This window comes from Manis javanica, chromosome 1 (assembly GCF_040802235.1).
Source record: "Manis javanica isolate MJ-LG chromosome 1, MJ_LKY, whole genome shotgun sequence".
Classification (NCBI taxonomy): domain Eukaryota; kingdom Metazoa; phylum Chordata; class Mammalia; order Pholidota; family Manidae; genus Manis; species Manis javanica.
Genome location: NC_133156.1, coordinates 69,238,512 through 69,253,530, shown reverse-complemented (window position 1 = coordinate 69,253,530; position 15,019 = coordinate 69,238,512). Strand labels below are relative to the sequence as shown.

The window sequence follows — 15,019 nt, the reverse complement described above, 5'->3', positions numbered from 1 at the left end:
TCCATGTTGTTGCAAATGGTAGGATTTGTTTTCTTCTTATGGCTGAATAGTATTCCATTGTGTATATGTACCACATCTTCTTTATCCACTCATCATCTGATGGACACTTAGGTTGCTTCCATATCTTGACTATTGTAAAAAGTGCCGTGATAAACAAAGGGGTGCATATATCTGAGAAGTTGTATTCTTTGGGTAAATTCCAAGGAGAGGGATTTCCGGATCAAATGCTATTTCTATTTTTAGTTTTTTGAGGAACCTCCATATTGTTTTCTGCAATGGTTGAACTAGCTTACATTCCCACCAGCAGTGTAGGGGTGTTCCCCTTTCTCCGCATCCTTGCCAGCATTTGTTGTTCTTAGTCTTTTTGATACTGACCATCCTTACTGGTGTGAGGTGATATCTCATTGTGGTTTTAATTTGCATTTCCCTGATGATTAGCGATGTGGAGCATCTTTTCATGTGTCTGTTGGCCATCTGAATTTCTTCTCTGCAGAACTGTTTCTTCATATCCTCTGCCCATTTTTTAATACGGTTATTTGCTTTTTGGGTGTTGAGGCATCTTAAGTTCTTTATATATTTAGGATGTTAATCCCTTGTCCGATATGTCATTTACAAATATATTCTCCCATATTGTAGGATGCCTTTTTGTTCTGTTGATAGTGTCCTTTGCCGTACAGAAACTTTTTAGTTTGATGTAGTCCCATGAGTTCATTTTTGCTTTTGTTTCCCTTGCTCAAGGAGATGCATTCAGGAAGAAGTTGCTCATGCTTATATTCAGGAGATGTTTGCCTATGTTTTCTTCTTAGAGTTTCATGGTTTCATGACTTACATTCAAGTCTTTAATCCATTTTGAGTTTACTTTTGTGTATGGGGTTAAACAGTAATCCAGTTTTATTCTCTTGCATGTAGCTGTCCAGTTTTGCCAACAGCAGCTGTTGAAGAGGCTGTCATTTCCCCATTATATTCCCCATTATATGCTCCTTTATGATGTATTAATTGACCATATATGGTTGGGTTTATATCAAGGCTCTTGTCTGTTCCATTGGTCTATGGTTCTGTTCTTGGCCAATACCAGATTGTCATGATTACTATGGCTTTGTAGTAGAGCTTGAAATTGGGAAGCATAATTCCCCCAACTTTATTCTTTCTTCTTAGGATTGCTTTGGCTATTCGAGGTCTTTTATGGTTCCATATGAATTTTAGGATGATTTTCTCTAGTTCATTGAAGAATGCTGTTGGTATTTTGATAGGAATTGCATTGAATTTATAGATTGCTAGGCAGGATGGTCATTTTGACAATATTAATTCTTCCTATCCATGAGCATGGGATGAGTTTCCATTTATTGGTATCTTCTTTAATTTCTCTTAAGAATGTCCTGTGGTTTTCAGAGTATAGGTCTTTCACTTCCTTGGTTAAGTTTATTCCTAGGTATTTTATTCTTTTTGATGCAACTGTGAATGGAATTTTTTTCCTGATTTCTCTCTCTGCTAGTTCATTGTTAGTGTATAGGAATGCTACAGATTTCTGTGTATTAATTTTGTGTCCTGCAACTTTGCTAAGTTCAGATATTAGATCTAGTAGTTTTAGAGTGGATTCTTTAGGTACAAGATCATGTCGTCTGCATACAGGGACAGTTTAACTTCTTCCTTATCAATCTGGATGCCTTTTATTTCTTTATGTTGTCTGATTGCCATGGCTAGGACCTCCAGTACTATGTTGACTAGAAGTGGGGAAAGTGGGCATCCTTGTCTTATTCCTGATCATAAATGAAAAGCTTTCAGCTTCTCACTGTTAAGTATTATGTTGGCTGTGGGTTTGTCATATATGGCCTTTATTATGTTGAGGTACTTGCCCTCTATACCCATTTTATTGAGAGTTTTTATCATGAATGGATGTTGAATTTTATCAAATGCTTTTTCAGCATCTATGGATCATGTGGTTTTTGTCCTTTTTGTTGATGTGTTGGATGATGTTGATGGATTTTTGAATGTTGTATCATCCTTGCATCCCTGGAATTAATCCTCCTTGATCATGATGGATGATGATCTTTTTGATGTATTTTTTAATTCAGTTTGCTAATATTTTGTTGAGTATTTTTGCATCTATGTTTGTCAGAAATATTGGTCTGTAATTTTCTTTTTTTGTGGTGTTTTTGCTTGGTTTTGGTATTAGAGTGATGCTGGCCTCCTAGAATGAGTTTGAAACTATTCCCTCTACTACTCTTTGGAAAACTTTAAGGAGGATGGGTATTAGGTCTTCACTAAATGTTTGATAAAATTCAATCGTGAAGCCATTTGGTCCAGGAGTTTTGTTCTTAGGTAGTTTTTTGATTACCAGTTAAATTTCTTTGCTGGTAATTGGTGTGTTCAGATTTTCTGTTTCTTCCTGGGTCAGCCTTGGAAGGTTGTATTTTTCTAGAAAGTTGTCCATTTCTTCTAGGTTATCCAGTTTGTTAGCATATACTTTTTCTTAGTATTCTCTAATAATTATTTGCATTTCTGTGTTTCCGTAGTGATTTTCCTTTCTCATTTCTGATTCTGTTATGTGTGTAGACTCTCTTTTTTTCTTGATAAGTTTGGCTATGGGTTTATCTATTTTGTTTATTTTCTCGAAGAACCAGCTTTGCTTTAATTGATTCTTTCTATTGTTTTATTCTTCTCGATATTATTTATTTCTGCTCTAATCTTTATTATCTTCCTCCTTCTACTGACTTCAGGCATCATTTGTTCTTCTTTTTCTAGTTTCATTAACTGTGAGTTTAGACTGCTTAAATGGGATTGTTCTTCTTTCCTTAGGTAGACCTGTATTGCAGTATAGTTTCCTCTTAGCATGGCCTTGGCTGCGTACCACAGATTTTGCAGTGTTGAATTATTATTGTCATTTTTCTCCATGTATTGCTTGATCTCTGTTTTTATTTGGCCATTGATCCATTGGTTATGTAGGAGCATGTTGTGAAGCCTCCATGTCTTTGTGGGAGTTTTCATTTTCTTTGCATAATTTATTTGTTGTTTCATACCTTTGTGGTCTGAGAGACTGGTTGGTACAATTTCAGTCTTTGAATTTAAAGGGCTCTTTTTGTGATCTAGTATGTGATCTATTCTTGACAATGTTCCATGTGCACTTCACAAGAATGTGTATTCTGCTGCTTTTGGGTGTGGAGTTCTGTAGATGTCTGTTAGGTCCATCTGTTCTAATGTGTTATTCAGTGCCTCTGTCTCCTTACTTATTTTCTGTCTGGTTGATCTGTCCTTTGGAGGGAGTGGAGTGCTGAAGTCTCCTAGAATGAATGCATTGTACTCCATTTCCCCTTTTAATTCAGTTAGTATTTGTTTCACATATTTAGGTGCTCCTATGTTGGGAGCATAGATATTTATAATGGTTATATCTTCTTGTTGGATTGACCCCTTTATCATTATGTAATGTCCTTCTTTGTCTCTTGTGACTTTGTTTTGAAGTCTATTTTGTCTGATATAAGTACTGCAACTCTTGATTTTTTCTCTGTTAGTTGCATGAAATATATTTTTCCATCCCTTCAATTTTAGTCTGTGTATATCTTTGGGTTTAAAGTGAGTCTCTTGTTGGCAGCATAGAGACGCATCTTGTGTTTTTATCCATTCTGTAAGTCTGTGTCTTTTGATTCGTGCATTCAGTCCATTTACATTTATGGTAATTATCGATAGGCATGTACTTCTTGCCATTGCAGACTTTAGATTCGTGGTTATCAAAATTTCAAGGTTAACTTGCTTACTATCTAAGAGTGTAACTTAACTCACTTAATATGCTATTACAAGCATAATCTAAGGGTTCTTTTCTTTTTCTCCTCCTTTTTCTTCCTCCTCCATTCTTTATATATTAGGTATCATATTCTGTACTCTTTGTCTATCCCTTGATTGACTTTGGGGATAGTTAATTTAATTTTGCATTTGCTTAGTAATTAGCTGTTCTACTTCCTTTACTGTGGTTTTATTACCTCTGGTGACAATTATTCGACCTTAGGAACACTTCCATCTATAGCAGTCCCTCCAAAATAGACTGTAAAGATGGTTTGTGGGAGGTAAATTCTCTCAGCTTTTGCTTATCTGGAAATTGTTTAATCCCTCCTTCAAATTTAAATGATAATCTTGCTGGATAAAGTAATCTTGGTTCCAGGCCCTTCTGCTTCATGGCATTTAATACATCATGCCACTCCCTTCTGGCCTGTAAGGTTTCTGCTGAAAAGTCTGATGTTAGCCTGATGGGCTTTTCTTTGTATGTGATCTTATTTCTGCCTCTGGCTACTTTTAACAGTCTGTCCTTATCCTTGATCTTTGCCATTTTAATTACTATATGTCTTGGTGTTGTCTTCCTTGGGTCCCTTGTGTTGGTAGATCTGTGGATCCCCATGGTCTGAGAGACTATCTCCTTCCTCAGATTGGGGAAGTTTTCAGCAATTACCTCCTCAAAGACACTTCCTATCCCCTTCTCTCTTCTTCTTCTGGTACCCCTATAATGCGAATATTGTTCTGTTTGGATTGGTCACACAGTTCTCTCAATATTCTTTCATTCTTAGAGATCCTTTTTTCTCTCTGTGCCTCAGCTTCTTTGTATTCCTCTTCTCTAGTTTCTATTTCATTTATTGTCTCCTCCACCATATCCAACCTGCTTTTAATACCCTCCATTGTGCTCTTCAATGATTGAATCTCCAACCGGAATTCATTCCTGAGTTCTTGAATATCTTTCTATACCTCCATAGCATGTTGATGATTTTTATTTTGAACTCCCTTTCAGGAAGAGTAATGAGGTCCATGTCATTTTTCTCAGGAGTTATATTAATTTTACTCTGGACCAGGTTCCTTTGGCATTTCATATTTGTGTATGGCACCTTCTAGTGTCCAAAACCTCTACTCTCTGGAGCTCCTCAGCCCCTGAAGCAATGTCAGGGGTCACAGGGAAGTGGGATTGGTGCCTGAGGGGAGGAAAGTGCTGTTTCCTGCTTCCCGGCTGCTATACCTGTCTCCTCTGCCTGAACCAGTGGGCTGAGCACACAGGTATAAGCTTTTGTCCCAGAGCAGCGGGATATGGATCCCTGCTTTCCACAAGTGGCTGGAATCTTAGTCTCTCCAGGAATTCTGCCTGTGTTAGTTTTCCAACCCCGTAATCACGAGAGTATCATGAAAGCACTATGAAATGTAAGTTTGTGCTCCCAGAACAGATCTCCGGAGTTAGGTGTTCAGCAGTCCCAGGCCTCCACTCTCTCCCTACTCAGTTTCTCTTCCTCCCGCTGGTGAGCTGGGGTGTGGGAAGGGGTTGGGTCTTGCTGGGCAATAGCTTTGGTACGTTACCCTGTTCCATGAGGTCTGCTCTTTTCTCCAGGAGTATGCAGTCTGGTGCAGTCCTCTTTCCCAGGATTAGTTGTATTAATTATATTTTCATATTATGTGCGGTTTTAGGAGGAAGCCTCTGTCTCACCTCTCATGCCACCATCTTTAATCCCGAAAGATTTCTTTATTAAAAAAGTAGTATATCTTTCTTGTAAAATTAGAAAATGTAAATATAGCAAAAAAATCAGTATGACATTATCAACTAGTGAAAAACATTTCAGAGTTTTGGAAAAAGTTCCTGAAGGCCTTGTCCTTCAAATTCATGCAGATATAATTTTTCTCATAAATTCATATGTATAGCAAGTGTATTCTTTGCAAAAATGGGACAAGGAATACTATGCTACAACCTGATTTTTTTCCCTTCACTTAGCATCAGTAAATTTTTCCATATTAGTAAAGCTACATTGAGATTATTCCTAATGGCTGAATGGTATGATGTAATAATAATTTACTTAACCATTTTCTCATACTTGGAAATCTGGATTCCTTTAATTTTTTTCATTCTTTACATGAACTCTAGATTGTTTCCATAGTGCCAGAAATCTTTTACCAGTTTTCTTGCCGATGGCCAGTGTATGGGAATGCTGGTGTCCTCACACCTCACTAAATAACATCTGAAGAATTCCCATAATGATTTTTAATTTGAACATTTTCCTTTTGTTTACATATACATAACACAAATACATATATATCACTTTCTCATACCCAATTCATAGTAAACTATATTGGTAAGATAAACCAACCTAGCTTTAGGTTAAGGTAAATGATCCTAAGAAGTTCCATTTTTCATAGGTCTTATGTCTGTAAGCAGTCAGTCTTTTCTTTATTATGTAGTTTTGAGATCCATTATCCATGCTGATGCTTTACCATCCAGAAGTATATGATACCAGAAGTAGCCTTTAAACCGAGGTATTCCAGAATGACCTTAGCGAGGGTATGCCTAATTCTTTCCTCTCTCCTCTCCCTTCTTTCCCTCTGTGTGGCCCCCTGCACTCTACTTTCTGCTCTCTTTCTTTGCCCCCATCTCTTTCTGTCTGCACACACACATCTTCTCATATCAGGTCATTTTCTAATACACCCTTTGAACTATAGTTTGTATTACAATTACCACAATTTCTTTGTTCTCTTAACATTTCAGATTCTAATTCCTCATTATAAATTTACTCATCATGATTATAGACATCATTAAATTTAATAATTTCATGGTAGCTTTTGCTCGCCGCTAATTAAAACTTTAAAAGTATTGACCAAGGACTTTTAAATAATGTTAGCCTGTTTAATCTTTGATAGTAGAATAAACCAAAACCGCATGGTTTCAATATATATTTCTTTGCCTATATTTACTGACATTCTGTGCTTTAGTGTTTGTGTCCTCCACCAATCTTTCTTTTCAACATTTTACACGTCGGGTTGTTTCTACATTTAAAACCTTCCGATTGATTTGAACTACTATTTATTAAGGTTTCGTTTATCCATTCATCCTCCACTCTTCAGAAATTACGTGTTTTTTCAATTTCACCCAAAAAGTAATCCTTCCAATTATACTTAACAGTTTTGGGAATACATTGCAGTTCCAAAAATGTAGACTACGAGTTGTATAATGTTCAAAAAAGGCTTAGTTAAGCTATTTCTCCCTCACTAGAATTCTTTAACTTAGCAGTGCATTTGTTAGAGCTCTTTGTCATTACACCCTTTTTCTGATATGTATTTTCTGCTTAGGAATATGGTATAACTAAAGCTGAAAAACTGGAGATTGCAAAAGGGTACTGCACTCCTCTAGTCAGAAAGATCCGCTCAGACCTTCAGAGGACACAAGATGATGACACTGTAAATAAACTCCATCCTGTGTAAGAGACTACTGCTATTTAAATCTACAGGCATCTATTTTTTCATACTCCGAATCTGAATTACATTTTAATGTTCTTATGAAGAAATCAGTAGTGTGTTACTTGATGCACTGTGGAACTAAGGATTACCTCAGTATTCCTAATAGTTAACTTCCAACCAAGGTTCTTTATGTTTCCAATTTGGGAAAAAAAACTTGAGGTGAACAGGGAAAGGGGAATAGTGTCATCATTTACATGGGATCATCAGTGTGCACCGCATTCAGGAGCATAAACATCTGTGAGCTTCTTTAGCGCTATGCTAGTAGAGGAGCTAAAATGACCTGTTTTCAGTGAACTTGACTATTAGCTGTTCTTTGACTAATCTCAGACATCCCAGTTAGTTATCTTTATGTTAGAGGAATATCTACTAAGATAACTCCTCAGTTGTGGTTGGAAGAGTAATAAGTTTACCTGATTGCTGTCTTTTACTTATAATAAGATTGAATTGCAATTTAAAATAATTTCAGTACTTAGTAAGTTTTTACTATATGGTTACGTTTTAACACTGCCTACTTCTCATTTAGGTATTCCAGAGGTGTTCTGTCTCCTGAACGTCATGTCCGTACCAGATTATATTTCACTAGTGAAAGTCATGTGCATTCTCTACTATCCATTCTTCGCTATGGTGCCTTATGCAATGTAAGTAGAATAAGTCATTCCAATCTACTTAACAAATGTTTCCTTGTATTTAATCAGATCACACCAGTTTTTACTGTGAAATTTTAATAATTCATCATTTACTATCATTTGTCCAGGGTCTACTGTGTATCAAGCACTGTGCTAGATGTTGGAAATAAAGACATGTACTCTTTCCTTCAGAGAAGATCCATTTAAGCAAATAAGGATAGAAAATATTTTATGTGATGTTATAGGCTGGTGGTAGTGAGGTAGAGAGAAGCCAATGAATTTGACTTATTTAGGGGTTAGAAAGGATTTGGTGTTTGGGTGGGCATTGTGCCTCTTTAATACTGTTAGTAGTGAATCAGACCAAAGTTTATTTACTTTACCACAGTTGTTTTATTCTTTTATTTTAATTTCTATTATTTTATTATTTACTTTTATCACTCACAGCTTAAATTACAGCTTAATTACATTTTATTATGGCTGTGATCACTTAGGCAGTTTGGGTCTCATGAGGTGGCAGTTAGACAGTGGCTGGGCCTTGAATCATCTCAGCTTCTTTCTCATGTCTGATGCTTCATACTCGCTGTCAAGTCAGCTAGGACCTCACTGGGGTTGTTGACCAAGATACCTGCATCTGGCTTCTTGTAATCACTTCTTCATGACATGACAGCTGAGTTCCAAGAGTGAGCTTCCTAAGGGAACACAGTGCTAGAACAAGGCATTTTTATGACCTAACTTAAGGAGTCACATCACATTGCTTCTGCTGGCTTTATTAGTTGGGGCAGTAACAGAAGTCCACCCAGGTTCAAGGGGAAGAGGAATAGACCCGCATTATTAGATGAGCAGAGTGTCACTGTCACATTATAAGGTAAGTACTTAGGATTGGATATATGATGGTGGCCATCTTTGAAAAATAGAATCTATCACAGTATATCTATTGGCCAACAATGCACATTTCTTCCACATGCAAAATTCACTTCCCTCTCCACTAATATTCCCCCAGTCTTATACAATTACAGCATAAACTTGACGTCCAGGATCTTATTATCTACATGAGGTCCAGGTGTGGATGGCACACTTTGGGCACAGCTCTTTGAGTGCTTAAAACTACTCAGTCTCAATTCAGAGACCTGTGAACTAAAGAGACCGATTTTCTGTCTTTCAAACGCCCAAAATACAGTGATGGGATAGGCATAGGATAACTGCTGTATGTAACCTTTTCAAAAGGGGGAATCAGAACTTACACCACAGTTACTAGTCACTAGAAATTTTGAAATCTGCCTAGGTGTCTGTTGCCCGTTCCTTAATCAGGGCTCTGTCCCACCTCCAGGGAGTCGTTTGTAGTGGTTCACGGCTTCACACTTTGGGTTCTTGATCGCTTCATTGGGGTCACCCTTCCTTTTCCATAAGAAGCTGCTCATGTCTGCAGCTGAGTTGTTTTCTTTAACCTGCTTCCTGCCCGAAGCAGTTTAGAGATCCATAGGTCTATTTATTTTTAGTTCAAGATAGTGTTGTTTAAAAAGGAATAATTTATAATCTAATTCATTAAACAAATCTTATCTACAAATCCCTTAAGGAAAAGCCTTTTTCTCCACTGGCCTCTCTGTGTGCCTGTGGAGGGACAGGACTCAACAGTCTTTACTGCTTAATGCTGTGCATCTGAGAGACATACCCTAAGGTCCTGAAGAAGTCTTTTATGTCTTTGAAAAGTCCATGAAGCACCTCCCTAAATCTTTCTAAGGTCCTGGCAGGTGATTTTATAAGCACATCCAGAAGAGATCCCTATGCTTCCTTTCTTCCTAGAAGCCACCTTTTAATTATAGTAGTGTTTGGTCTCTGGAGAGGCTGAGAATAAGAAACAGTTTATTTTTGAACCCACCAAGCCTTGGCACTTTATAATTAGCAGTTTCCCTGTAGCTTATCTCTGTCCTATGTGAGAAGAATTTTTTCCTGGAAATCTCCATAGCTAGCTCATTGGGTTCATTAGATACAGCTCCTATTTTGCTATCTCTAGGTTACAGTGTTTCAGCACTTTATGCCACTACAGAGGAAGGGTTCTTTTTCCTATGGCTTCCAATAATATTTCCCTTCTCTTCCTGTAATCCCTCACCGACAACCTCCTCAGTCCCTTCTGCATTTCACTAATGCTCCCCTGAGGCCCTTCCAATGCTTATGGGGAGTGAGAAAGAAAAGGAAGTCGGGGAAAGATTCCCATATTTCTAATGGGGGCAATTGTTAGATGACCCTACCATTCATTGGGATAAGGAACATGTTGGGGGAAGATCAAGTATTGGAAGGGAAGTAATGAGTAGTTTTAGACAGCTTGAGTTTGAGGAACTAGTAGGCCAGTCACATGAAGATGACCAATAGTATGTTTGTGAAGACAGAGGTTTGGGCTAAAGGGGTGGAATGGGGAAGCCAACACATGAATGACAGCTGAGGCAGTGCTTTTGATTCGATTCCCAGAGAGTTTGTGTTTGAAAAGATAAAGAAAATGACACTTTAGGGATTGGTAATAGAAGTAATAATGTACAAATGAGATGTCGACTGCTCAGATGGCTTGGCATCAGTGCATTTAGAGGTGTGAGTAGCCATTTGTTAAAATGAAGCTAAGAATAATTACAAAAATTACATGGTGTTAATTTAACTATACTCTTCCAAAGACTTAAAAAGAGGATACTTCCTCAGGGCATATATAATGTCCAAACTTAAAAAGGGAATATATGCTGCATTTTTTAAAAAACAAGCGATTAGCATGTGGCCTTGTAAGTTTGGGCTTTTGTGTATCATTTTATTTTTTAAAACAAGGTGCATTTTATATATTTAAGTCCAAAATATTGGATACTCTTACTATATACAAACATATGGGATACTTTTATGTATTTGTGATGTTTACGATACATATGAGATGAAGGAAAATTATCTATTATGGATATAGGGTCTAAGTAGGCTCTGTTGTCTTTTGACTATAGACTTTGTATTTTGAGTAGTTTTACATTTTCAGATAGAATTTTCTACTTCGAATGCTTGTAGTAAATGTTCCCTAAGATCCTTTTCAGTTCTGATGCTCTATGATTACATGTTTCTAAAGACCCATGATGGTCTGAATGAAGGTGAAGGAACGGTGAAGGAAATTATAAGATTCATAGAATCTGCATATGCCTGCTGATTGTTTTAAAATATTACTGCATTGTAATGAGGGATATTTACTAATAGGTATGTATTATATCTATGATGGTGGGAAAAAAATAGCACTAGTCTAATAGAATAGTATTCTGTTTATGAAGCATGATACTATACTAGTACTCTGGGACTTAACATTAACAGCTGCTCCTTATCCTCAGAATTCAACAATGGGTATCATATTTCAGGAGATTATTTTACTTTCTGTAAGCTATTAAAAAAAAGTCACCACAAGAGTTTCTAATACTACTAGTAAGAAACTTTTAAAATAACTTACTTAAGCTGAAGTAATTTACTGAGACTTAAACATAGTAATTTTGAAAGATCATGCTTATCAGTATTTACCTTACCTTATTTGTGTAATATCACTCAGGATTAAACAAACTACCATAAGGAAAATAAAATGACTTTCAAGTAATGCAGTGTGACAAATGCTTACCATGTGCCTTTTCAGGAATCAAAGGATGAACAGTGGAAACGAGCTATGGATTATTTAAATGTTGTCAATGAACTCAATTACATGACTCAGATTGTTATCATGCTTTATGAAGATCCTAACAAGGTAACAGAGTTCTTGATTTATGTGCGTTACCAGAAGTAAAAAAAAAAAAAGCTTGAAGTGTCTCATTTTGAAAATGTTTTATAATATTTTTTAGGATCTTTCCTCAGAAGAACGCTTTCATGTTGAATTGCACTTTAGTCCAGGAGCCAAAGGATGTGAAGAAGACAAAAATTTACCATCTGGCTATGGATATAGGCCAGCTTCAAGAGAGGTAATGAAGATGAAATTCTCATTGCCTGATTACTACAATTCTAGATTTTCATGAGGTTTCCAGAAGGATTGTCTATTGTGTACCATAAATCTTAGCTACTAAGTAGCAAAATGGTTTAAATTTCTTTATATGTGATTTGGGTAGACAACATTTTGGGCCTATTAGAATTTTATCTTTAATTTAGAATTTTTTGTGGATTTTTAAGATCAGTATTTGGAGTGGATAACAATAGTTTTTGGTTTTGGTTAGCTGCAGACAAGTGCATGCTAAACACTGTGCTAAGCACTTGGCATGAATTATCCCAATTTAATCCTTACAGTAACTTTACAGAACTAAATATGTGCTTAGTTTAAAACTTTTTTACTAAATTATAACATTGATAGAAGTACTAAATCATAGCTTAATGATATATCACAAAGTGAACACAATTATTAAACAACCAGCCAGGTCATAGAACAATATCATCATTCCAGAAGACCCAGTTATGTCCCCTCAATATCATAATCTCTCCGTTTTCTCCCCAGAGATACCTACTATCATGACTTCTAGCACCATAGATTAACTTTGGCTAATTTTGACCTTTGTATAAATGAAACCACAAAATAACATGCTTTTTTGGGGATATAGAGTGAGTTTGGCTTCTTTTTTTATGTTTGTGACATTCAGCCATTCTGTTCTTCATTTTTTTTGCCATGTGGGATTCCATTAAATAAACACAGTACAGTGTGTTAATCTATTCCACTATGTTCATTTCTCTTGTTTATAGTCAGGCTGTGATGTTAAAGCTTTTATGAACATTCTTATACACGTCTAGTGAACATATGTGCATATGTTCAACTTTAGAAAATATAAATAATTTTCTAAAGATACCTCCCATATTCTTATCAGCACTTGGTATGATCAATGTTGACATTGTATTTTAGGAGGTATCTAGTGATATCCTGTCGTATTTTAAATTTACATTATCCTCATGACCAGTAAGGATCAGCACCTTCTCATGTGTTTACTGGCCATTTGGATTCGCCTTTTTTATGAAGTGCGACTGGCTAGGCCAATACAGTGTTGGATAGAAGTGTTGATACTAAGCATCCTTACTCACTCTTAAACTAAAGCAAAAGGTAATGTTCCAAAGAGAACTTTTTTGAATTGTGATTGAGATTACATAAACTCTACAGATTAATTTGGAGAAAAACAACACTTACACAGTATTGGATCTTCTAGTCTTAGGACTTGGTATATCTCTGATATTTTTAGCTAGTCCTTGTTTCTTTTTGATAAAATTAAGATTTTTTTATGTATTGTACCTTCTTTGTCAGATTAATTCTCAAATTCTTTATATTTTTTATGCTATGATAAATGGCTTATTTTCATTTCATTTTGTTTGTTATGTCATACTGAATGTTAACTCACTTTTGTATGAAGATTTTATAACTAGCAACCTTACTACATGTTGTTACTCATTCTAATAATTTATCAATATATAGTCATTTGTATTTTCTATGTATATGATCATATCTCTGAATGATGACAAATGTCCGGTAAAATGTTGAATATATTAGTGATGGTGGACACTCTTGTCTTTCAGTGGTTTTTTAGTAACTATAATGATTGTTTCAAGTTTTTAGATACCCATCATCTAGTTAAAGAAGTTCTTTATTTGCTAAACCCCTTAGTTTGATGAAGGTTTTTATGTAGTTCTGCTTGGCTTCTTTTGGCTAATGTTATGTTTGTGAGATTCATTGATATAATTGTATTTAGTTTTAGTTTGCCCATTCTTATTTCTTTAAAATGTGTTTAATATATGACTGTGCCTCCATTTACCCATGCTTTTATAGACGGATGTTTGATATAAAATTTTATAATCTGTCTATCTCCTGTCTAGGACTGTATCTTAATCATCCATGTCCTGGTTTATGGTAAAAACCTAGTAAACATTTAGTGAGTCAGTGAATGATGGTTATTATGTATGCAATCATCACATTTGTTGGAAATACTTGAAATATAATTTAAATATTCTGAAATTTATAAATTCAGATGCAGTTTTAGTTTGTGCTCAGGTTGATAACATTGCTGTATATCAGAACTCATATATACTCTTTCTTACTGTCTGCTACTATTGCTTATTTATTTGGGCATTTGATGAAATTTAATTAAACCCTTTGTTTTATATGCCTTTTCATTGTCATTTTATTATTTAATTTCTCTTCAAGAGATACGTATTTCTTGAAGTTGGAAACTCTGTCATCTGTCTTACAATACCCACAATAATACTACACTGTTGTAAGAATTCAGTTAATTTTAATTCACGTAAATAATCAGACTTCTGTATATTATATATGTACTTCAGTTGACTATATGAATTGGTTGAACTTGTTCATCGGAAGATACTGTTGTTTAGTCTGAATTTTATATATTGTATTTTTGCCCTCAGAGTGAAGGCAGGAGATCTTTTAAAATTGATGGTGATGATGAGCCACATGCTTCTAAAAAGGATGAGACTGATCGAGCTGTGATTTTGTTCAAACCTATGGTGTCAGAGCCAATTCATATACACAGGAAGTCTCCACTTCCCAGATCTAGAAAGATGGCTACAAACGAAGTGAGTGTATTTGTCAGAGCATGTTTTTCATAAAGTAAACTAACTATATTTTAGTAAAACAGAAAAGAAAATACAGCTTTAAATATGGAGCTTGGGAACCTAACATTTTTAGTTGTCAATTGTATTACTTCAAATGATATTTTTTTTTATTTTAGAGGCAGTTAGAAAAGATAAAAATTAATTTTAGAATTTGAGGCTTTATGTATAGTTTTCATAACAAAGTTGAATAGAAGTAGTAAAATAAGGCCTTTCTAAAAATTGATCCATTTTTGTTTTTTGGTTTTTTTGTCCTATCACTTTAGTTTTTCTAACAGAGAACTTTTTTTTTTTTTTAAGCCTGATTTAATGGATCGGGAATAATTTTTGGTTAAAAGTAGAGGGGAATTGCTGGAAATGTGTTAGCCACAACTGATTCCAATGCATGTAGATTAAAACATGAAATTCTGAATTGTTAGCCTGATTGCAAAAATCAGTATAGGAATTGGAAAACTTGATGATACAGTTGAAAACCGAAAACCTTACCTTTGTATTAAGATCAACAGTTAAGTAACTTAGGCTAATTCTTATGTTCCTAAAAAAATAGCATTTTAATT

The 15,019-nt window shown here is 35.4% G+C and overlaps 1 protein-coding gene across 22 annotated transcripts in view; it reads left to right on the top strand.

Annotated features, from left to right (window-relative positions):
- The window catches only part of PPIP5K2 (diphosphoinositol pentakisphosphate kinase 2), an 83,242-nt gene that overhangs the window by 47,170 nt on the left and 21,053 nt on the right, over positions 1-15,019 (top strand). For all 22 annotated transcript variants that reach the window (XM_017651425.3, XM_073233315.1, XM_037011929.2 and 19 more), the window contains 5 exons: positions 7,081-7,208; positions 7,772-7,886; positions 11,509-11,616; positions 11,711-11,827; positions 14,259-14,426. In XM_017651425.3, the coding sequence (XP_017506914.3) occupies positions 7,081-7,208; positions 7,772-7,886; positions 11,509-11,616; positions 11,711-11,827; positions 14,259-14,426 (636 nt within the window). The remainder of the gene's footprint in view (positions 1-7,080; positions 7,209-7,771; positions 7,887-11,508; positions 11,617-11,710; positions 11,828-14,258; positions 14,427-15,019) is intronic.